At 59.1% G+C, this 21,889-nt stretch overlaps 2 protein-coding genes across 4 annotated transcripts in view; one reads left to right on the top strand and one right to left on the bottom strand.

Moving 5' to 3' along the window:
* The first annotated feature begins 2,524 nt into the window (after positions 1 to 2,524).
* Positions 2,525 to 10,799, top strand: OTUB1 (OTU deubiquitinase, ubiquitin aldehyde binding 1). Its single transcript, XM_033120945.1, has 7 exons — positions 2,525 to 3,062; positions 4,663 to 4,724; positions 4,973 to 5,071; positions 8,856 to 8,974; positions 9,197 to 9,281; positions 9,394 to 9,588; positions 9,710 to 10,799. Exons 1-7 carry the CDS (start codon positions 3,005 to 3,007, stop codon positions 9,905 to 9,907), a joined length of 816 nt encoding a protein of 271 aa, XP_032976836.1. The 5' UTR covers positions 2,525 to 3,004; the 3' UTR covers positions 9,908 to 10,799.
* A 119-nt stretch (positions 10,800 to 10,918) lies between these two features.
* MACROD1 (mono-ADP ribosylhydrolase 1) overlaps positions 10,919 to 21,889 on the bottom strand; it is a 142,140-nt gene continuing 131,169 nt past the window's right edge. For 2 of the 3 annotated variants that reach the window (XM_033119533.1, XM_033119532.1), the window contains 6 exons: positions 12,751 to 12,867; positions 12,140 to 12,261; positions 11,982 to 12,012; positions 11,753 to 11,826; positions 11,325 to 11,406; positions 10,919 to 11,053 (listed from right to left, as the gene is read on the bottom strand). In XM_033119533.1, coding sequence (XP_032975424.1) covers positions 11,016 to 11,053; positions 11,325 to 11,406; positions 11,753 to 11,826; positions 11,982 to 12,012; positions 12,140 to 12,261; positions 12,751 to 12,867 — 464 coding nt within the window. In that variant the 3' untranslated portion in view covers positions 10,919 to 11,015. Of the gene's footprint in view, positions 11,054 to 11,196; positions 11,234 to 11,324; positions 11,407 to 11,752; positions 11,827 to 11,981; positions 12,013 to 12,139; positions 12,262 to 12,750; positions 12,868 to 21,889 lie in introns of all 3 variants that reach the window. The other variant, XM_033119534.1, reaches the window with a different exon arrangement.

Here is a 21,889-nt window from a genome sequence, read left to right as displayed (position 1 = left end):
AGCTGCCAACAACCTGCATAATAAGTAGGAAGCAGATTCTCCCTGAGAGCCTCTGGAAAGGAACACAGCTGCACATACCTTGATTTTAGTCCCATGGAAGCCATACAAGACCTCTGACCTCTGGACTGCGAAATTACACATTTGTGTTGTTTGAAAGCCACTAGATTTGTGGTGATTTGTTTATGGCCGCAATAAGGGGAAGAATGCGTCATTGTCTTGGTGTGCAAGGCTCTCCCGGGAGGGGCTGGATCCTGAACAGACCTGAGGTGTTTTGGAATGAAGGGTGTTTGTAGGACAGTGTGAGGAGAAGCGTGGTGGTGTGAGTCTGGGGAGGCCTGTCCCTTTGCCGCCTGTTTGCTTTTTGCCTTAGGTGGCCTGCACCCTGGCTGCGAGTAGCCACCCAGCCAGCAGCCTGGAAGTACAGCCCTTGCCCAGCTCATCAGTCTGCCCTCTGCACCATCAGGATTCTGGAGCCAGTGGCCCGTGGACCATCGGGGGTTCCTGCAGTGGCAGCTCTAGAGCTCCATTTGGGGCTCAGCATGCACCCACTGTTCCCATGTGGGCAGCTGCCCGCCTCCCAGGCCAACCTTGGGAAGGATCACTGAGCCCTCATTTTCGGCCCACCTTCGAGGCTTTCTCTTGGCCACGGACCTCCCTCCCCATGAAGACTGTGGCTGTCCCAGGGCCCAGGCCGTGTCCTTTTTGCTTGGCCCCCTCCCCTGAGAGGTAGAAGAGGTTGGGTGGGCCTGGAAGCCATGTGTGCCCTTTTGTAAATCCTCTGAGGCAGGGGTTTTGCAGTCCCTGGGTCCTGGTATGGGGTCTCCTCTCCCTCTGCCTGACAGAATCTGATGGACATGGATGTGGGTCGATCCAGACACATTCTGGGCCAGCAGGGCTGTGAGGAAGCATCTGTGAAAATAAAGTAGGCTGCTGCCTGTCATCTCTGTGACTGTATCCAACAGCAGCCCCAGTGACAGTGCTGCCTGTTTCGTGACAGGCCTTGGCACCCAGGGACAGCAGCCAGAGGCTGTTTCTGGGTTGGCAAATTGGGAAGCAGAGGAAAAGCTGGAGATACACTGGTGATTCCTGACAAATGTGTAGTTGGGTTTTAGATGCTTTAGGATAGAAAATCACCCCCCCGCCATGGTAAAAGTGACATTTACCATGGAATGAGGGTAAGAGAACTTATTAACCACCAAATAAATTGGTCTGGGAAAGAGTGGGGCAAAAGTTGGGCACCCCGGTATGGATTAAGAGCCACAGCTTCCCTCTAGCCATGTCCTGCCCATTCTGCCTGACGAGATGGGGAGGGCTGGGCAGCGTGTAGGAGAGAGGACTCTGATTACAGGCCCTTGATACAGGGTGCGGGTCTGCTCTTCAAGCCCCAAGCCCTTGGGAGGGAAGTGTTGGCGTTGGCAGCTTGGCTGTGGTCCAGCACTGGACCACAATGGATTCCTCGCTCTCCAGTGTAGCTGTGTTCCCTGTCCTGACCTTTAGTCCCAACGCCAGCTCCCCCTGCACCCCTTCCCTCACCATGGGCTCCCTAGTTTAAGTAGGGGTGGGGGTAGCGGTGGAGTTATAGCTATTTTCAAAATTTTGAAAAGCCAAATAGAAATGTTCTTATCATCAAATATCTTAGCTCTTCATTGGGTAATACCAATTCTTTTCCACTGACTGAAGATCTGATTGGCATTTACAGATTTCATTGTTAAAAATCCAAAAAGGAATGAACAGTTGGTAGGCATGGGGTCTAAATAGGGTGGACCCTTTGCTTTCTTGAGTTTGGAAGAAACCCCAAGGCTCAAGGACCCAATAAATAGTAATCTGTAGTTTCTGGGACACAGATTGACATTTGAAGCATTGCTGTGAGGCCACCACCGTGGGCTGTGTGGTGAGCCCAGGCACCAACTGCACCTGCTCCAGGACTGGACAGAGCTCACGAAAACTTTCAGTCATACTGCTCCTGTACCAGCACAAATGGGATCCGACTGACGCAGGCACAGCCTCCTCCAGTGCTAAAAGACAAGTGCACTGTCATGAAGAAGGGCTTCCATAGTGAAAAGTCAAGAACTAGAGACCCAGATTGCAACCTCTCTAAATAATAGCATCTTTAGCATGCAAGGCCTTGCTACTTTCAAACCTTTTTATTTGTAGATAATTCACAGGCAATTTAAATAGATTGCACAGGAAGATCCCGTGTAGCCTTCACCCAGTTTCCCCATTGGTAACATCTTACGTCTTCCAAAACTACAGTAGAGCATATACTAGGATATTCATATAGTCAACATACAGAACGTTTCCATCTCCATAAGGATGCATCCTGTTTCCTTTTCACAATCACTCCGGCCCCATCCCCTCAACCCCGTTGGCAACTACTAATCTGTTTTCCACTTTTATCAACTCTGCTTTTAAAAAGGCCGTGCTTTTCTCACAACCAGAAGTGCACGGTGTCCCAAGTTAGATCCTGAGACTTTGCCCTTGACCCTGAGAGATGTGTTCTTCCTGCCGGAAGCAGGACACCAAAGCCCGTTCAGGACCGAGGCTCGGGGAGAGGGGCGCTGGCGTCCCGGGCTCCGACGTTAGCTTGGTTCCCTGTCTCCTCGCTGCAATCGCCTGCCGTGAGTTCTGGAGCCCGCCGCAGGAATGTTATCTTCGGTGATTTTTATTTCACCTTCCTACTTATCTCAACACAATCCGCGTTTCCAACTCCAGAGAAAAGAAAACTGAATTGGCTCCAGGAGGCTCTTAGCATCGGGAGCTCTGGGAGCCCGGGAAGAGGGAGCTAAGTGGGGGGAGGGTGAGCGGGACGGCCGTCTCCCCTCACTGGGCCTGAACCCCTACGCCCGCCCCGGCCACAGGAACTGCGAGCCCCTCAGGTGACAACTTCCGAGGGGGACCCCGTTGCTAAGGGCGTTGCCAAGGAGGGGCCACGAGGAGGGGCTCTCTTCCGGGAGGAGGGCAACGGGTAACCCGGAAGCGGTCCACAGTGCGGCGCTGTTTAAAGATGGCGGCGGAGGAACCTCAGCAGCAGAAGCAGGAGCCGCTGGGCAGCGACTCTGAAGGTACTGACCGAGGGAGGGCCGTCCATCCTGGGCTAGCAGGGGCGGTGCCGGGCCTCCGGTTCCCGGGGATGCTGGGGGCGGGGCGGCCGGGGGCGAAGCGCACGGACGGCCCCTTCCTCCCCCGCTGCCGCCTCCCCTCCCCCTCACAATGGAAAGAGCCCCCGCCGCGACCCCCGGCCGGGCGGGCGGGGCGGGCCCAAGCCCGCGGCCCTTCCCCCTCGCGCGCTCCCGGGGCGGGGCCTGGGGCGCCCCGCCCCCCGCCTAGCCCCTCGTCACCGGGCTCCCGGGTCCCGAGCCCTGCCATCCCCGTCCTTGCAGCCATGCAGAGGCCTAGGCCGGAGTTCGGCCGCCCGTGTTCTCCAGAGCACACTGCGCCCGGGAGGGCGTCGAGTTACTCTGGGCTGCAGAGCACAAAGGACTGGGCGGCCACTGGGGATGCTGCGGGCGGCCGGGGGGTGTGAGCAGCCGCGGGTGTGCCCTAAAAAGTGCAGTCTGCGTTTCCGGTAGAGCCCCCTCTTCTGGCCTTGTAGCCCCTTTCCGCCTGTCCGGGCATTGTTTTCTTAGACTTCTGAAGAGTTGGGCCTCTCAAAATGGTGCCACCTTCTCCTTTTTCACCCACGAGTTAGGCCCTGGGGACTGAGTAGGTCGTTTGGGTTGGAAGGACGGCCCGGTTGCAGGGCAGTGAAACGGGATCCGGGTGCTCAAGGCCCCAAAGGATTGGCCTTAAAAGTCATTCACCATCCCCCCCATTCTACAGCACACTTGAGGGACTGAGCACTGGGAGACCCAGGCCCCCAGAAGGGACTTGTTTGGGATCACATAAGTTAAATAAGAGCCAGCACCAGAATTCCTGCATCCTCACTGGTGGCTGCTCAGAGTGGGGTCCCTGCCCAACTCCCGGTTGAACCCTTAACAGTATAGCTCTAGGGTACCACCCCCTCCTGACGTTTCAGTGAGGGGAGGAACATGCTGGGATTAGCCTCTTTTTAGGAGGAGGGAAGTTCTGAGTGAGGAGGTGGAGGAGAGGTATGGTGAACAGCTCAGCCTGTGGAATTAGACCTGGGCCTGACCACAGGTCTTTCCTAGTTGTGACCTTGGCAGATTCCTTCGCCAGTCTACATTTGTTTTTATCTGTAAAATGGGCACCATGAAGAATCCCCAGGACAGCAGGAGGAGGAAGGGTGTGGTCAAGTACAGTGGAGGCTCACAGGAAGCTCTCCTCCAGCTCAGGACTCCACCTCGTCGTCTTACTTCCCCAGGAGATCCCGCCTGGCCTTGGCCCTGGCCGGGGAGCATTCCCAGACTGCTGGGAGGTGAGGTTAGGAAGCCAAGGGGGATGGTATTAGAGCTGCAGGAGCACACCTTGGGGGCAATCACCTCTGCCCCTCATTTTAAAGATGAGGAAGCTAAGGCCTGGGAGGGGAACGGACTTTGCCAAGATCACACAGGTGGGGTGGAGCAGGGTGTGAGCCGCATGCTTCCAGATTGTAAGCCTGCTCTCTTGGCTGCTCTTGTCTTCAGTCTGGCTGCCTGGAGTGGACATTACACCTGACGTTACAGCCAGGGCCCACTGTAATCCTCGGTCTCTTCCTTCTTGCAGGTGTTAACTGCCTCGCCTATGATGAAGCCATCATGGCTCAGCAGGACCGTATTCAGCAAGAGGTGAGGGGCTGTGGTCATGGCCCTCTTGTGGAGACACATAGGCTGGGCCTGAGGCCTGTTGTTTATTTGTGCTTTGGAAGCGTTCTCCTCTAAGCTGTGCTAGATACTGGATGCCTTTGTGTGTGGGGGGGAAGGGTCACTGTGCCACTGGGTGACTGCCCAGCACCCCTGGTTTAGGTGTTCTGGCTGTTAGGTATGGGTCACGGCATCCACCTGCCAGAACATGATGGCTTCCCTCCCCTCTGCAGATTGCCGTCCAGAATCCTCTGGTCTCGGAGCGGCTGGAGCTCTCGGTCCTGTACAAGGAGTATGCCGAGGATGACAACATCTATCAACAGAAGATCAAGGTGGGAGCCTGGCTGAGGGACCCAGAAGAGGCCTGGGGGCAGGAGCAGGAGCAGGAGCTTGCCTGCCTCAGACCTGCTCCTTGCTGCGCTGGCCTCATGGAGGGGAGGGTGTTGCGGAGCCCTCTGGTTGCTGGTTCTTAAGTGTGCAAACTCTGGAATCAAAAGACCTCGGTTCACACAGCAGCTTTATCCTTGGCAGATCCTTCAGTGTCTCTGAGCTGTGGGGTCCTCAGCTATAGAATCAGGATGATGAAAGAACAGGCCCATGGTTGTTGAGGGTGGTGGTGAGGTTGAGAGAGATGAAGGCTGTGGAGCCTAGAGCTGACACCTTGGGGGTGATCACCTCTGCTCAGTGCTCACTTTGGGGCTGAATGGGCTGGGGCTGTGTGGGGCCGGAGGGTTGTGGCAGGGGGGTGTCTCAGTCTGCCTCCGGGATCTTTGTGGAGAGGAGGCAGCAGCGGGGAAGTGGGCCTACAGACCTTTGTGCCCGGCCCTGCTGCATTTACAAACAGGTAAGTCCCTTATCCACTCACTTTCTGCTCTGTGAGCTGGCAGATTGAAATGTGACGGTGGATATATGTAAATAGTAGCCATTGGCACAGCCTGGGGTTTAGTAAATGTTACTCCCCCTTCTCCCCTGAAAGAGCAGAGATGCTTAGAACCTTCCATCTGAAAGAGGGGCCTTTGGGGCTATCCACGTCAGGGGTTAGGCAGGTAACCCAGGAGATTAATGGTGGTCAGGTGGTGAACAGCGGGCATCAGCCAGCAGCAGGAAGTGGAAGCACCCAGGGCAAGTGGGGGTGTCCATGCCTGTTATCCATTGTTGCCAGATCTGTTTTTCCAAGACAAGCCAGAAATTATTTTGATGTGAAATCTCCAGACTTCTAACAGTTGGCAGCTAGTTCAAACTGGAAACGTTGTGTGGATCAAACAACACACCTGTAGGCCAGATCAGCTGTGTGTGGCTTGTGGTCTACTCGGACCCCTTTGTTCAGGGTGTTTGTGATTTACCCAGGAGGCCTGTGGAGAGATGAAGGCACTGGCTCTGGAGCCTGACAGACCTGGGTTTGAGTCATGGCTTCACCACTTCTAGCTGTATGATCTCGGGCAACACTGAGCTTCTTGGAGCCTGCGATCGCTCAACTGGGTGGAGAGGTCTCTGCCGTACAGGACGAGTGTGAGGCGTGAAGTAGACGGCGGTGGTCAGGTGTGGAGCTCAGTGCACAGCGCTCAGCCAGGGCTTAGGAACGTGTGGGTCCGCCTCCCCATGTGCTGGGTTAGAGGAGTGGGGGGGGCCTCCATTTCAAGGCCTACCCTTCACACTTAGACCACCCTGCTGAAATCGACAGGGAGGCCTCTTGAGTTCTTCCCATCGAGTCATTCTGTCTGCGCAGGAGGTCTGACACCCTCACTCTGCTGTGCCTGAGCCCCTTTGCTCCCAGGGAGGAGCCTAAGCCTAGATGGCAGAGCCCAAGCAGAGCTGGGTGAGAGTGAGATGGGCCCGTGAGGATTAATGGACATGCCCTCAGCAGAGGGCCTGGCACAGGAAGTGCTCAGAAGGATCCTAGCAGCTATGGTAACTTCAGTGGTTTGGGCTCTTCAGTGGTTGGCGTGTGAACTATTGATCTAACAAGTAGGAGCACATACTGTGGGCCAGGCGATGACCCCAGGAGAAACTCCTGCCCTCATGAAGCTTATAGTTCCTACTGGACAGACAGTGAGCCGGGGGTAACTAAAATGTCTGTGTCAGAGGTGCTGGGCGCTGTGAGGAAAGGGAAGCGGGGCACGGAGCTGGGGAGTGCGAGGGTTTGCAGTTCTAAGGAGGGGTTCAGCGAGGCGCTCGCTGAGAAGGTGGTGGTGGAGTGATGAACAGACAGGCATGGGAGTGGAGTGTGTCCCCGGGGCCGAGCAGTGCCCCTGAGGTCTGGGCTGGGGTGCAGCGTGGGGGCCAGTGTGACTGGGAGATGGGGGCTGCGGCCAGAGAAAGGACTTGGAGGGAGATGAGTGTCAGCAGGTCTCTTGGGTTGTTCTGGGTAAGAACAGACTGAACAGGCAGGGAGACCTGAAACCAGGAGGCGGCGGGAGCGGCTGAGACCTGGTGGCAGATTTAAGTAGTGAGCAGCACTTGGTGCTGGATGTACTGAAGATGCAGCCGGAAGTCGGAAGTGACTGACGTTTTGGCTTTAACAGCTGACAGGTGGACTTGCATTGACTGAGCGAAGGCTGAGGGCAGGTGCGTGGAGGTCAGGACCTGCTGTGTCAGGCAGTGTGGACGTGTGGGCGACGCGGTGGGCGTGAGAGTTGCAGATGGAGTTCAGGGCTGAGATGGGCGGGCGAAGAGTTACATTTAGGGCCGTTGAAATCCCAAGACTGGTGACATCAGAGCGAGTATGACAACAAGCGGAAGCTGTCCCAGGCCATCTATGTGACAGCCACTGTGGATGGACATGTGTCATCACCGTCTTCTGGCAGGTGACACTGTGTGTCTTGAGGAAGGGTGCTGTGTGGTTTGGCGGCGGCTCTGACCTTCACAGGTTAGAGAGATGAAGAATGGCAGCGAGGTAGGAGGAGGACCAGGAGAGGATGGGTCTGCAAGCCACGTGGAGGTGGCGTCCTGGGGTGCATGGCTTCAAAGGATGGTGGTGTCACGGTGGGTGGCATCACCGTGCCTGGATGCTGCCGAGGGCCGGTATGGGGAGGAGTGCGTTTGCCCCTCGGACTTAGGAGGGCATCCGTGACCTTGACGAGTAACAGCCTGCTTAGATTCCGTTCTCAGGAGAAGAGAAATGGAGACAGGGAACACGGCTTCATGACGAGTTCTGCCATAGAGGCGAGTAGAGAAATTGGGTAGTAACTGGGAAGGACTTCGTGTGACGCAAAGGATTTTTTTAAAGCGAGAACGAGCTTTGTGTTTATATGCTGATGGGTCTCAACCAGTAGCGAGAGGAAAAGTGATGACGCAGGAAGAGGCGGAAGACTTCATGGAACAATGTCCTTGAGCCCGAGGGTGGGGACTGGCTCTGGCAGCAGCCTTGGACCCTCAGAGGGTGAGGAGAAAAGGCCGAGGGTGGATGTGCGGGTGGTAGCCGAGGGCTTCTCAGGGAAAATATTCGGAAAGGAAGCAAGGCCAGCGGGAAGAAGGGTGGGGTTTGAGGAGAATGGAGAAGGTAAGAAGTAGATGTCGGAGCAGGGGAGGGTGCCCAGGCCAGGCAGCACTAATGGCCCACTCGTGTGGGTGGGTTTGACGGAAGAAATTCCATGGAGTTTGGGGAGGAAACCGGAAAAGATCACACAGAAATGGTACCTGTGAGGGAGGTAGCTCTGAGAAGGAGGCTGTTCCCCGCCCTGGGCTGCGGCGTGGAGCCCGTCCCGCACCCTGACCTTGACCAGTTTGCCCTGGCCTCGCGTGGTTTGAGGACTGTTCACTAGAAAAACTGCACTGGTCAAGGACTGACTCACTCGCCCGTTTCTATGAGTAGACAGTCCCGCAGGCCCAGGCACTGTGTTGGGTACTGGAGGTAGACACGGCAGTCGGGCTGTGACTGCTTCGGTGACCTGGGAAGCCAGTGCGTCCCCCACGGTTTCCTGAGGCTTTTGAGGCTCTCGGCAGTGGGTCACGCAGTGCCTCCCATCACCAGAATCAGCAGCCAAGGATGGCAGGTGGCTGCTTGGAGCTCATCTCAGTTGCCACTGCTGTGGTGTGGCCTTCGTGCGGGCTCCTTGGCCTGCCGGGTTCTGGCCTGATGTTGACGGCATGGGGTGGGGCGGGGCTACCTCTCTGCAGGACCTCCACAAAAAGTACTCGTACATCCGCAAGACCAGGCCCGATGGGAACTGCTTCTATCGAGCCTTCGGCTTCTCCCACTTGGAGGCGCTGCTGGAAGACAGCAAGGAGTTGCAGAGGTGAGGAGGGTGGGTGCTTGGCTGAAGGAGTTGGACCACGGTCCCATGAAGGGCTCGGGCTCCCTCCTCCCCCAGCTGAGGCCAGATGGTAGGCTGGGTTGCTGCGGGGGACTTTCCTTCTGAACTGGGGGTAAGGACCATCCTTGTCTGACGCTGGCCTCGGGGCGCCTGCTCTGCTGGCCGAGGAGCCCATGGTGGCCTCCCTCTCTCTCCCACTGCCAGGTTCAAGGCTGTGTCTGCCAAGAGCAAAGAGGACCTGGTGTCCCAGGGCTTTACCGAGTTCACAATTGAGGATTTCCATAACACGGTGAGCCCAGCCGTCCCTGCCACCCGCTAGGCTAGGGTGGAGGGTGTGTGGCCTGGCATGGTGGGTTGCCCTTGCTCTTCTGTCATCTTGCTCTCTGTCCCCCTGGTGGCAGTTCATGGACCTGATTGAGCAGGTGGAGAAGCAGATCTCAGTAGCCGACCTGCTGGCCTCCTTCAATGACCAGAGCACTTCGGACTACCTGGTGGTCTACCTGCGGCTGCTCACCTCCGGCTACCTGCAGCGGGAGAGCAAGTTCTTCGAGCATTTCATTGAGGGTGGGCGGACTGTCAAGGAGTTCTGCCAGCAGGTACCGCCCCGCCCTACTTCTCAGACTGGGGGTCCTCGCTTTTCTCTCCCATCGGTGGGGAGCCCCAGGGCTGGGGGAGGAGGTGCTGAGACCCTGGCCCTGACCTGGACCTGTGCTGCAGGAGGTGGAGCCCATGTGCAAGGAGAGCGACCATATCCACATCATCGCGCTGGCCCAGGCTCTCAGCGTCTCCATCCAGGTGGAGTACATGGACCGCGGCGAGGGCGGCACCACCAACCCGCACGTCTTCCCCGAGGGCTCTGAGCCCAAGGTCTACCTTCTCTACCGGCCTGGACACTACGACATCCTCTACAAATAGGGCTGGCCCCGCCCGCCGCTGCCCTGCTGCCTCCCCTCTGCCAGGCGCTAGACATGTACAGAGGTTTTTGTGTGGTTGTAAATGGTCATACTTCACTCCCTCTTCCCTGTCACACAACCTTCCGTGTTTTATTAAAAGGGGACGCTGGTGGTAAGCCGCGTGTGCGTGTCCCTGCTCTGCTGCTGCCCGCCTGGCTGCTATGTGTCTGGCTTTCCCCCTTCCCCCAGGTGGGTTCCTCTCGGCCTTTCGCCTGTCTGACGCCCAAGCTCCCTACCAGCAGCAGTTTTGAGGGGCCAGGCCTCTTGGGGCCCACTCCTGGTTATTGGGTTCTGCTTCCTTCACGCCTCCCCCCTTTCTTCCTTAGCTGGCCCAGGGGTTTCCATGGAAATTTGGAAGTTCCTTGGGGATTTGCCCAGGGACCCAGGACCATCAAGGCTTTAAGCTGCTCCCTCATAGGCCCCACCGCCACCCTGCTTTCATGGCCAGGGCCCCAGATCCCAGCTGCCTGCCTTCCTGGCCTTGGAGTCCTGGGTGGAGAGGGCGGCCATGATGGTGGGGCCTGCTCAGGGTAGGTGGAGGAGCCAGGACGTCCCGGTGCATCCCAGGCAGCCCCAGTCTGCTGGGGGAGGGGCAGCTTTCAAGCCTGTGCTTGGTCCAGTCCCCAGGTCCGGGCAGGGCTTGCCAGGCCACCATCCCCCTACCCACCCCAGGACCCTTGCCTGTGCCTGCTTTGCACCCCCTTTGCTTGGGCCCCGGTGTCTGCATTGCCTGCCTTTTTGCTTTCACCTCCTTTCCTCCCCCACCCTAGCACATGTGGGAGCTGGGCCCCCAGGCTGTGAGCTCCTTGGGGGCAGGCCCTTAATAAATGTGAAGCGCTGCTGCCCACCTCTGCCGTCCGGCCCGTGCCTCCCTCACCGGCTCACTGAGAGCCCTCGCCAGCCTCTGACCAAAGCAGCTGCCCACCCCCTGGGCTGCCTCCCTCACCCCAGCCAAAGCTCGGACAGCAGGAGCTGCAACAAAGGTGGTCTTTATTAGGCTCCTGGGGGAGGGGCTGAAGGGCAGGATGGGGCGGCCAGGCCCAGGCACAGCTGCAGGCTTCGGAGACCTTTCAGAGCTGGGAGTGAGGTCTGGCAGGCCCCGGCGAGTCTGTGGGCAGAGCAGAGGTCAGAGGAAGTGGTGGGCTGTGGGCTTCCCTGGGCCTCCCAGGCTGCGGCCATGCGTGGGGGTGAGCACCGAGGGCGAGCGGGTGTGTTAGTGGGCAGTCACACAGCGGGCCAGGCCCTGCTTACCAGTCCTGGACAGGGTGGGCGGTGGGGTGCAGTCAGGCTGGAAGGCAGAGGACACTGAGAACCTGGCGCAGGGTGGGTGGGGAGGGGCAGGGGCTGGCCGGGGTGCTGACACCACAGCAAGTACATACCCACGGGGAAGTAGTGGGGGAGCCGCTGCAGGTAGATGTTTTCATCCTTCTCCAGGAACACACAGATGATCAGCCGGTCCACCTGCACCAGGGCCTGCTCAGTTTGAGCGGGAGCCACCCTCTCCCGGGTGGGTCCCAGGTCTTATTACTGCCCCTGGTCCTGCAGGGTCACCTGCCTTGGCCTTGGGACGTCCTTGACCCTGAGCTTAGAGCTAGGCTTTCCGGGAGGGCTGCACTGTGTGCGCAGGAAGGGAAACCGGCTAAGGGAAGGAGAGGGCATGCAGGAAGGGCTGGCATGGCCAGAGACCCTTAGGCCAGGTACTCTGCACCCTTGCTCTTAGAGATGACTGATGGGGGCTGGTCGCGGGGCCGGAATGCACCCCACTACCCCACCCCGTCCAGTCCCCTCGACTGGGCACGGGTCTAACCTTGTCCTTGTGCTGTTCCAGCCACTCGCGCAGCGCGGTCAGCACGACCTCGGCCGCCGCCTCGTTGGGGTAGCCTGGGGACCCGGCGAGAATAAGTGCGGGCTCTGGCCCGCCCCCTCGCGGCTCCGCGAATTGCCAAGCTCCCACTCCACGGCCCCTCCCCGCTCCGCCCCTCTCCGTATCTTGGCCCGCCCACTCCGCCCTTCCTCCTTTCGAGGACCCCACTCACCAAACACACCAGTGGAGATGCAGGGGAATGCCTGGGAGGGGGTGGAGGGGAGAGGGGATGGGGACAGCGTCACTTTCCGCCTCGCCCCCGCCCCCTCCTCCCTCCGGGCCGTCAACCCCGGCTCCAGGCCTCTCTCGCCCCGCCCCCGGCGCTCTCACCGCCGAGCGGAGCCGGTGCTCCAGCAACAGGTCGAGGCTGCTCAGGTAGCAGCTGCGGAGCTCGGTAGCCTGGCTGGTGCTGGGCTCTCCGTGGGCAATGGGCCCCACCGTATGGATGACATCTGCAGGAGACGACGGGGTCAGGCCGGCCGGAGTCTCCCTGCGGTCCTCGGCCCTCCCCCTGCCAGCCTGGGCCCTGGAGAGAACAGGAAACGGGCCTTCTACCCCCCAAGTTCCGAGACTCCCCAGAGGAGGACTCCACCCATGTGGGTACACAGGTGTGCCCTGGAGCCCAAATCCACACCTCGATAGACACGGGCAGGCCCGCGCTGGGCTTCTCCGCATATCTGTGTGCAACAGGTGCGCGAAGGCCCCGCCCCCTCAGTTCGCCCCTCCCCTTTTAGGTCCTTGCCCTTCCCCAGCCTCCACGCATCCCGCCTTCACCTGTTTCCTGGGGTGTACGAGGAGGGGCCAGATCATGGAACTTACGGCTAAGAAGTGCCCCCTGAGGAGGCCCCCAGCAATTCTGTGGGGGTCTCATCATTAACCTCCCCAAATGACACAAAACGCCCTGTCTGCTTCCCACAGAGCTAGGGGATGACGGGACTCACACTTAGCCGGCAGCCGATAGCCGCCAGTGATCTTGGCCTTGCCGGTCTCGCAGTTCTGCAGGGTCCGGCACTCGTCGGTGAGCAGGGGCCCGGCGGCCCGGTGAATGCAGCCGTCCACTGCAGAGGAGGGGGAGTGAGCCACGGGCTCCCCGCGTTCCTCCCGAGCCCATATTACAGAGGAGAAGGCTGATGCCCACGACTGACTGGTCCCAGTCCCCTCGGCTGTGTGGGACCCACACGGCGACACGCCTTTCTCCCGCGGCTTCCAGCCGTTCGCGTCGCCGCCTCCCCACATTGTTTCCCATCTGGGGAAACCTGTCCCCTCCAGGACACGGAGGGGCCGCCGCGGACCCCGACGGGAAGAGACGCGGGGCGGCCGGCAGGGGGCGCACCCAGCCCGCCCTGCTCTTTGCGTGCTGCGAGGCTGGGGCACTGCAGGGCAGGGGCCTCCCCGACGCGGAGGTCTCTAGGAGGCGGGAACCGCCACCCGCGCCCGGCCCGGGGGAAGTTCGTCCTCTGGGCTCCACCGGGTTATGCCAGCCGACCCACGCACCCAATTCCAAGGCCGATCTCCCTAGGCGAGGCCCCTCGTGGCCGCGCAAGCTCTAGGATCCACTTTACAGATGAGGAAACCGAGGCCACTTAGTTACAAGAGGCAAATTGAGTCGGGCCTTGAGTCTGGTCTTTCAGCATCTTCCCTGCGCCAAGGCGGGGAGGTGGGCGGGCGGGCTCAGGCTGCACAGGAGTCTCGGGTCTCCTTAATGAGCCGCCTCGTTAGTGAATCCGGCTTAATTGGGGCAGGGACTGGGCTTGTTGATTCGAAGGTGGCTCCGGGACCTTGCCAGAGACCCTGGGGACCTAAGCCCAGGTAAACAACTCGGGCGCTGTGGGAGGCGTGGAGGAGATGCTCCTTCAGCTCCATCTTGCCCTGGTGCCAAGGCCTGAGAGGCCCCTGCTGGAGAGGCGGGTCTGGGCCTCATGCAGGCCTGGGTCAAATCCCAGCTCCTCCCTCATCCCCTGTGACAATGGGGCACGTTGGCAAGTCCTTTCCCTTCTCTGAGTGCCTTATCTGGAAAATAGGGACAGTGACCCCTCCTCAGGGGTGGAGTTATTATACTGGCCAGGAGAAAGTGACCCACCTCTGGTAGCTCCCCAGCTCCCACTGCACCCCAGGCCTGTGCCAGGAGCTCCATGGGCACCAGCTGCTGGGTGCTCACAATGCTGGCAGCAGGAAAGGACCACCATTTCTCCATTTTACAGATGTACAAACTGAGTCCCTTCTTCCTCCATCACAGACCCATCCCCAACATCTTGCCACAGGTCCAGGGACACCAGCTGGACTCTCCTGTCTTCTTTTGTACCCTGTGGGGCCCAATTAAACCTAATTTTGTGACTTCACTTGGAGCTAGCACCAGGCGATTTCCCAGTGTCCCATGGGTGGGGGTGGAGAGGGTAGAGGAGTTGGGGGAACCCTGCTAGAGGCTCTGGGACTGGGTTCCCACCCCCTCCTCTCCAGTGCAGGGATAAGGGCAGCTATAGCCCATGGGAGAGTGTCCCGGTGCCGCACAGTGGTGTATGGCCTAGAGTGTGCCACGTCTATGTGCAGTATATCTGCTCCGGGTGGGGGTGCCAGGTGACCACCCAGCACGGTATGCAACAGCCGGGGCTGTGGAGCTGGGCAGTCTGGATTCAAATCCCAGCCCCACCAGTCACAGATGTGTGACCCAGGGCACATCACATATCTCTCTGGACCTCAACGGCCCTATCTGTAAAATGGGATAATAGTAGACAGCAATCTCATAGGGCTATTGGAAGGATTAGGCCTGTTCATTCCTGTGAGGTGCTTACACCTGTGCCCAGTGTGAGTGAAGACCCTGTGCGTGTTTGTTGTCATTTTATTAGTGTGACAGTCTGGGCATGTGCCTGGTGTGGGTACACCCGAGCGTGTGATGGGAGGCGGGTGTTCAGGCAAGGTGTGCTCAGGGTGTTCAGGACATATGGGGATGAGCACAGGGGGTGTCTCAGCTGGCTCTCCTGGGGGCCTCCCAGCCCTGTCCCAGCGGTGTCAGTCATTTGGCACCCAGCTGCCGGCCATCTCCCGGTGCTGTCTGCCCTGCAGGTGACCTCGGCCCAAGGAGGGAGCATGTGGAAGTGGAGCTCACTGAGATTTGTGTTTCAGGGAGTTAATGTTTCCTGCAGAACTGGATAGGCCTGCAGCCAGGCTTTTGGGGCTGACCTGGATGCATGAGGTGGGAGCAGGAGGGAGGAACTGGAGCTGGCAGAGGCCGGGGCTGGAACCCCCCAAGCAGTGTCCAGAACAGGGCCAGGCCCTGTGACCGCTGTGCAGTTCCCCCAAAACAGATGAGGGCCAGGCTCTGGGCACCAGCTTGGCCTGGCAGTCAGGGTCTTAGCAGCCTGGCCCCTCCTGCCTGCCCCCTCCCTGTGCACACACCAGCCTTGTTGCTCTCCCACTTCTCAGTGCCAGAGGGGCCTCCCAGCTCGGATGCCTGAGTCAGAGGCCAAAGGGGCCGCCCTTCCTCTGTTTGTTGACACAACCAGACCAGCAGCTCCCCTGGCTCTGACCCCAGGCTCTGTCCTGGGCTCATGTTAGGCTAAGCTAAGCCTTAGAGACTCAAGGAGGCTTCCTTTGGCTCCATCCAAGAAAAGGGTGATTCCCCTCCCCACCTAACCTTGGGCTGCCTGGTGGGAGGGTAGTGTCCCCAGTTCATATCAGTTAACCCTCAGTTCCTTCCCTGGACCCCTCGGCCACATCCAAACAAACCTCAAACCTCCAACTTAACCCCTACGCACCCTGGAGAAAACCTGGGTAGACCGAGCCATGAGGGGGGTGGGGCTGTCCTCAGAGTCTGTCCAGCAGGTGAAGGCTGGGTCCTTCCTCCTCCAGAAGACCGCCCAGGGCTCACCCTGCCTCGACCCTCACCGCTGAGCTCCCGGATCTGGCTCCTGCATTTTGGCTCTTACTGAGAACCTGCCAGGTGCCGAGCAGTTTCCATCCACCCTCTTGTTTGAGGCTCACAGACACCTAGGAGGTGCTATTATTTTTCCTGCTTTAGAGAAGAAGTTGAGGCACAAAAAGGATGAGAAACTTGCCCAAAGTGACACAGCTGGGCCACTCTGTGTCCTGTAGGACACTGAAAGGGCCTATCTCTCCCCACCCCACCCTCCTTCCCGCCCTGACTGTCTGGCTCCCGCTTGCCCTCCTTACCCACTTGGGGAAGATGCTGTTTATACCTGCTGTGTCAGCGTCCCCACCTCACTGCCAGCCCCTGCAACCTGGCTCCTGTCCCCCTCCCCATGTCAACACTTCCCCCTCCCAACAGAGGCACCGCTTTGGGGACCTCTCCTTGCTAAGAGGTCTGGGGCCACTCTTGCTTGACTATCCAGCTGCAACCACAGGCTGACCGCTAGCTACCTCCACCCAGCATGGCTGCCTTGGAGACCCTCTGTCCTGGTCCTCTTGCCACCCTATCTCTTCTGCCTCCTTCCTGAGCTCCTCAGATGCTGCTGCTGTGTGGGAGTCCTGTCTGCCCGCTCTGCTCCAGCCCTGACCCTCCTGGTCCCAGGCACCCCTGCAAATGAGCCCAGCGCCCCTGCTCGGGAGCCCACCAGCCCTCCTGCCAACAGCGTGGCCTCACAGCCCACAGTCAGCCTCCACGGCTTCAGCTCACACCCAGCCCCTCGCAAGTCCAGGTCACGAAGGACACCAGGGCGGCAGTGCCAGCAGAGGTAGAGGCAGCCAGGCTCCTGTGGGGGCCATTTGCCAAGGCGCTTAGGATATGTTGGCCACTATTTAGGGTGCTGTAATATTCATGAAGGGAAGATTAGATATTTAAATTTATTCAGCAATAAATGCATCTCAGTGGGAGAGCATTTCTCATGCTAAACAAACAAGCAAGCAGGGCCTAATTAATTATTTACAGGAACAGGAGGAGGCCTATGGCCTGGGGGAGAAGGGGCAGCTGTGCCCCACCAGAGGGCAGGAGACCCTGATGGGCCCCGGGCCTGCCCGTCCATCTCCCTCATTCCCCTGTTCTCCCGCCACTGTCCGGTGGGTCTGGCCCCTGTGTGCCCCTTCTGGGATTTTTCTTCCTAGAAATCCTGCCCACAAGATTGCTGGTGGCTTTGGACAAGTCACTTAACCTCTCTGAGCCTCAGAGTTGTGAGGAGGACTGAGATGCTGAGAGGCGGCAGGGGGTGGGGGTAGGGGGAATGGAAGGCCAGAGTGATTTAGTAACTTGTCCAACATCTCCAGTTAGAGGACAGCAGAAGCTAAGAGCGGCTTCAGCAGCCCGTGACGCTGGAACAGGGATGCGAGTTCCTGGAGGCAAAGCCCCTTTCAGCAGGTGTGGGTCGTGAGGCCTGAGCAGCCCTCACCCTCCGCTGCTCTTCCCAGGCTCCCGACAGCCCCAGAGCAGGGGAGGGACAGGATGGGCCTGGGGGGGCCCCCTTGTGGGGGGTGCGCCTCTGACTGAGCTTGCTGGGGCTGTGAGGGCTTGGCTCCCGGTGACAGAGCAGACCCAGCCCAGTGAGACCCAAGTCCCCTCCCCCAGTTCCTCCACCCTTTCGCTGTGTCACTTCACCTCTCTGCACCTCAGTTTACTCATTGGTACAAGGTCAGTGACAGCACCTCCCTCCAGGGCTGGCATAGTGTTCAGTGAGAGACTGCCCCAAAGTACCCTGCACTTTATCACACTGTCACCCCATTTTATAGATGGGGACACCAAAGCCCAGCCATAGACTGTAGACAGAAGACTACTGTGCCCCTCATGTTCTGGGGCCTCCTTTACCAGAGGGAGGGGGTGCACTACTTGGGGAAGATATCCCCAAGAAAGCCCTGGGCGTGAGCGGGAGGTGTCGGGGCTGGAGGAGGGCTGTGCCTGGAGTGCAGGAAGAACCTGGGTTTGGGCCCTCGGGACCACTCCCCGCCCAGTCACTGGGGAGCCGGGCCTGAGACGAGCCCCCTGCAGTCACCGTGATGCTGCCCAGGTGCCAGCGCTCTGCACAAACACAGATGCCAGGACTGAAAGGGGCCAGGCCTCACTGGGCAGATGGGGAAACTGGTCCCCTGAGAGGGTACCAGCTGGGTCAAGAAGCCTGAGCTCCTGCATCCCAAGCCCCTAACCCTGAAGAGAGCAGGTCCAGCCATAAAGCCTGCATAAATGACCTGCCCCAGGGGCCTTGTGCCCCCTTCTCTCCCGGCCCGCATTGCACTCTCCATCTCTGTTCTCCTAGGCTCTGGTTGAGTCTTGGGAGATGCCCCAGCACCAGAACGGCTTTTGTGCTTCTGCCCACACCCTTCTGGTCACTCATTCAATCAACAAACCGATGCCAGCCCCTGGCTCTGTGCTAGGCTTGGGCTCAGCCCATCTGTCCATCAGGGGATGTAGAGCCCCACCCTCACCAGGCCCCACCCTCATGGTGCCAAGGCGGGTGGGCGCCCCAGGGAGAAGATGGATGGACGACAGCGCCGTGATGTGATCTGAAATTCATTACGGGGTGAGATCAGCTCCTTAAATGGGGATTTGAAAACATTAGGGCTTCATTATGTACACAACGGCAGCGCCTCATTCATCATGCAAAAATCACTCCCGTTATTAAAAATCCCCATGGCAGCTGCATGCAGGGGCTTGGCGGCATCTTGCCCACTGGGGGCGGGGCACGGGCTCCACAGGCCTCCTAGAGTCCCTGCAGGAGACTGAGTCCAGTTAGCCCTTCTGCCCAGGGAGCGCCAGCCGAGGGGCAGGGGTGGAGAGCACGACTCAGCTCTAGGGACCTGAGGCCTCGATTTCCTCACCTGCCAAAGGGGGATGCTAATGGCTCATCCCATAGCACGTGGTGAGGGTATGTGAGATTCCGCAAGGAGAGAGGCTCAGCAAGACCCTGGCATCCACGCAGGGGTGGCAGGGAGGCCTGGAGACTTTACTTGGGGAGGGCATTGTCACTCCCCTGCTCATAGTCCCCCAAGGGTTCCCACAAGTCCATGAAATAAAATCCTCAACTCCAAGCAAGGCCGGGCTCCCTCCAGCCTCCACCTTAGGACTGCGGGCCCTCCCGCCCACCGGCATTCAACAGTGGGAAGGGTCTGTAGGGCACACCAGGCCCTGCCGGAGGGAAGGGAAGCACGGCTCCAATATCACCTGTGAGAACAGAGCTGACAAGAGAGGGAGGGGTGGGTGCTGTTTTGTGGTTGGGAAGGCCCCCCTGAGGGAGTGGCATCTGAGCAGAGATAAGAAAATGACAAGAAAGAACTGCCTTCTGGGAGGTCAGGGGAGGAGGGATCCAGACAGAGGGCTCAGCAGGGCAGCGGGACCTGTTGGGCAGTGGCAGGAACCTCAGAATTGACTCCATTGACATGGGAAGTTTTGAGCAGGCGAGGGGCACGGTCTGAGACACCCTCTGGGCCTCTGGGGCCCTTTGCTGTTCCCTCATCCCAGATGCCTTTCTCAGCAGCACAGCCCTGCCCCAGACAAGGCCTCCGGCCACGCCCTGCCCCATACACCACCCGCCCCAGCCTGGCACACAGTGGTGCTCATTGAGTTTCTGGACTGGCTGGTTGGCCCTTAGGGCCACCTGCTTTCTCTGAACCCATCCCAGCCCAGAAAGGGGCCGGCCACATACAGCCTGGCCTTGTGGGGGCTTGGAGGCCACAAGGTCTGCCCACGGTGCCAGGCCCGGCTAATCGGAGCAGCTGGAGCAGAGCCCTGTCCAGGCAGCCTGGGCAGCAATCACGGTGTGATGGGAGACAGCGCTGGGCAGGGGCCCTGGGATGGCAAGTGAACAGGGCACAATTCTTAGAGGCCTTGCGAATCCTCCCTGGCCGGCCTGTCTGAACAGAGAGCGAGCGAGAGCAGGAGAGAGAGAGACAGACAGAGCAAGAAAGAAGAGAGAGCAAGAGAATGAGAAATGGAGAGCGTGCACGTGCCATAGACAGCATGAAAGAGAGGAATGGAGAGAAAGCAAGTGAGAGACGGAGACAGCAAGAGACAGACCCCAGCGAACGAACTGGAGAGAGACACACAGAGCAGCAGGTAGAGCGAGGAGGCAGGGACAGAGAGACAGAGTAAGTGAGAGACTGGGGGAGAGAGAGAAGAGCCACTTGCCCCCCAGGGTCATGGGTGCCTGTGTGAAGAAGAGAGAGTGGGCCCGGGGTGGCAGGTTCCGCCCGTGGTGAGGGACCACTGTGGTGGGGCAGGAGGGATTTGTGCGCATGGGCACACAGGCCTGGGCACAGCTGGTCCACGCGTAGGTCTGCACCAAGCACTGACTCTTTGCCAGGAGGTGGTCAGACAGGTGCCTGTGCATGTCCCTTAGGGGGTGGTCTGATTGGGAGCAGCTGGTACTTAAATAACCACACAAGTGGGAGTCTGACTATCAAGGGCAACAGAATGCCTAAGCAGGCTCCAAGAGGGGCAGGGCCTGCCCTGTCCCAGTGCTGAGGACAGTGCCAGGAGTGTGGCAGGCCCTCAGTAAACTGAGCAGGGGTGAGGGGTGGTCTGCGAGGGAGGCCTGCCACGGATAGAACTCGGCGGGAAGATTGTGGTGGGGAGGCAGAGAAGCCCTCAGCACAGCAGCCGCACGTGCAACGGCCCGGGGCCAGCAGAGAGCTGTGTGGAAGCGGAGCCACTGAGACTCCTCTGGGCAGGAGATGCCTGGTCCCTGGGGTGATGGGACACGCGCACGGACATGCCACGTGGGCATGGGGAGCAGAGTGGGCTGCACCCTCAGAGGCATGTGCTGGCTCCTGCAGGTTTGGGTGGGGCGGCCCTCCGGAATGGAGGGGTGTTGCTGGCAGTGAATGTGTGGGATGGGTTGGGACTTCATTCTGCCCTGCTCACCTGCGCCTGCCAGGAACCTGCCTCACCCCAGCCCAGCCACCCCTCATGCCGGCCCTTCAGGGCAGTGGCCAGGCGGGAGCAGAGATGGCGGCCACGCACGCAGAGGAAGGAGGCCCTGAATTAATCTGTCACTAAAGCTTGGCCATGGCAGGCGCAGTCATGATTTAGATGAATAATTGAAACGCTCCGATACATTTATTATCCCTTTAGTGCAAAAGTGGCAGAGAAAGACGAGGGGTAATTGAAAAAGAGCGCACAAATCTCCACGCGAAAGCCGGCTCCTTATCGCCGAGTAAACATTTCAGTCCTAATAAACAGGAGAGACACGCGTTGGGCCCTGTCGATCCCCATGCTGATTTAGGGCCCGCCTCCCTTCTTACCATACAATAGGAGAAGGTTTAAAAAAATTTTTTTTATCGAGCCAGTGAAAGGCTCTCCAGAAGGGAGGTGGGGGAGCCAGAGTGGGCCTGGCGGTCTCTAGGTCTAAGGGTTTGGCCAGAAATCGGGTGGCTGCCCCAGCGCCATCAGGGCTCCCTGCCGCAGGTCTCTAACCCCACTGAACTGCTGGGCTCCTATTCAGCCTTCATGGCCCAAGTCAAATGCCCCCTCTACTGGGAAGCCTTCTACCACAATGGGTCTCTGAGGGCAGAGCCAAATCCGGAGTCTCAGTGTTTGACATAGGTCCCCTCTACCATACACACACACTCAGAAAGAGCCCTGGGAAAGAATGGGGAGTAGGGGGCTTCCCTAAGATTCACTGTTGCCAGAACCACCTGGCTTCCAAGCTTGGCCCTAGGAGCTGGTGGGGGTCCAGCCCCAGGATGAGGCAAACCCAGGAGCCCTTGGACCCTATAGATTAAGTCCTTTTGGCCCCAGCAGCTTCTAGGGGCTTTCTCTGAGGTTAGGAGTGTCCAGCAGGCTCCCTTCCCTGCTCCCCAGAGGCCACAGTCCTCTCCCACCCTGAACCAGCTCATACTTGCAGTAAAAACTGTAGGCGCACTACACGAAAGCCCTGTAGGCCAGGCTCTGGCTCCGCTTTTAAGGGCCCCTTTCTGAGCTGATAGTTGCCCCAAGCCCCACTGGTTTATTGCCTGCTGTCCCTCTACACCCAGGACTGGAGGGGCACCCCGGGGCAGTTAGACCTGTGTCCCAGTTAGGGCCGGGCTCAGCACACAGAGCATGCAACTAACTGCCCCACAAAATCCCCTAGAACCCTGCTCCTGGGGAGAGGACATCCTAGTGGGGAGACAGACAATGAGAACAAACATAAGACAAGTCCATTA

The sequence above is a fragment of the Rhinolophus ferrumequinum genome, chromosome 11 (assembly GCF_004115265.2).
Source record: "Rhinolophus ferrumequinum isolate MPI-CBG mRhiFer1 chromosome 11, mRhiFer1_v1.p, whole genome shotgun sequence".
In the NCBI taxonomy this organism is placed as follows: domain Eukaryota; kingdom Metazoa; phylum Chordata; class Mammalia; order Chiroptera; family Rhinolophidae; genus Rhinolophus; species Rhinolophus ferrumequinum.
This window is presented reverse-complemented; position numbering and strand designations above follow the sequence as displayed.

Coding starts and splice junctions, on each gene's coding strand:
- OTUB1 (XM_033120945.1), top strand. CDS start 3,005: ATGGCGGCGGAGGAACCTCAGCAGCAGAAGCAGGAGCCGCTGGGCAGC. Junction 3,063..4,662: donor GCTGGGCAGCGACTCTGAAG/GTACTGACCGAG, acceptor TCCTTCTTGCAG/GTGTTAACTGCCTCGCCTAT. Junction 9,282..9,393: donor TTGAGGATTTCCATAACACG/GTGAGCCCAGCC, acceptor CCCTGGTGGCAG/TTCATGGACCTGATTGAGCA.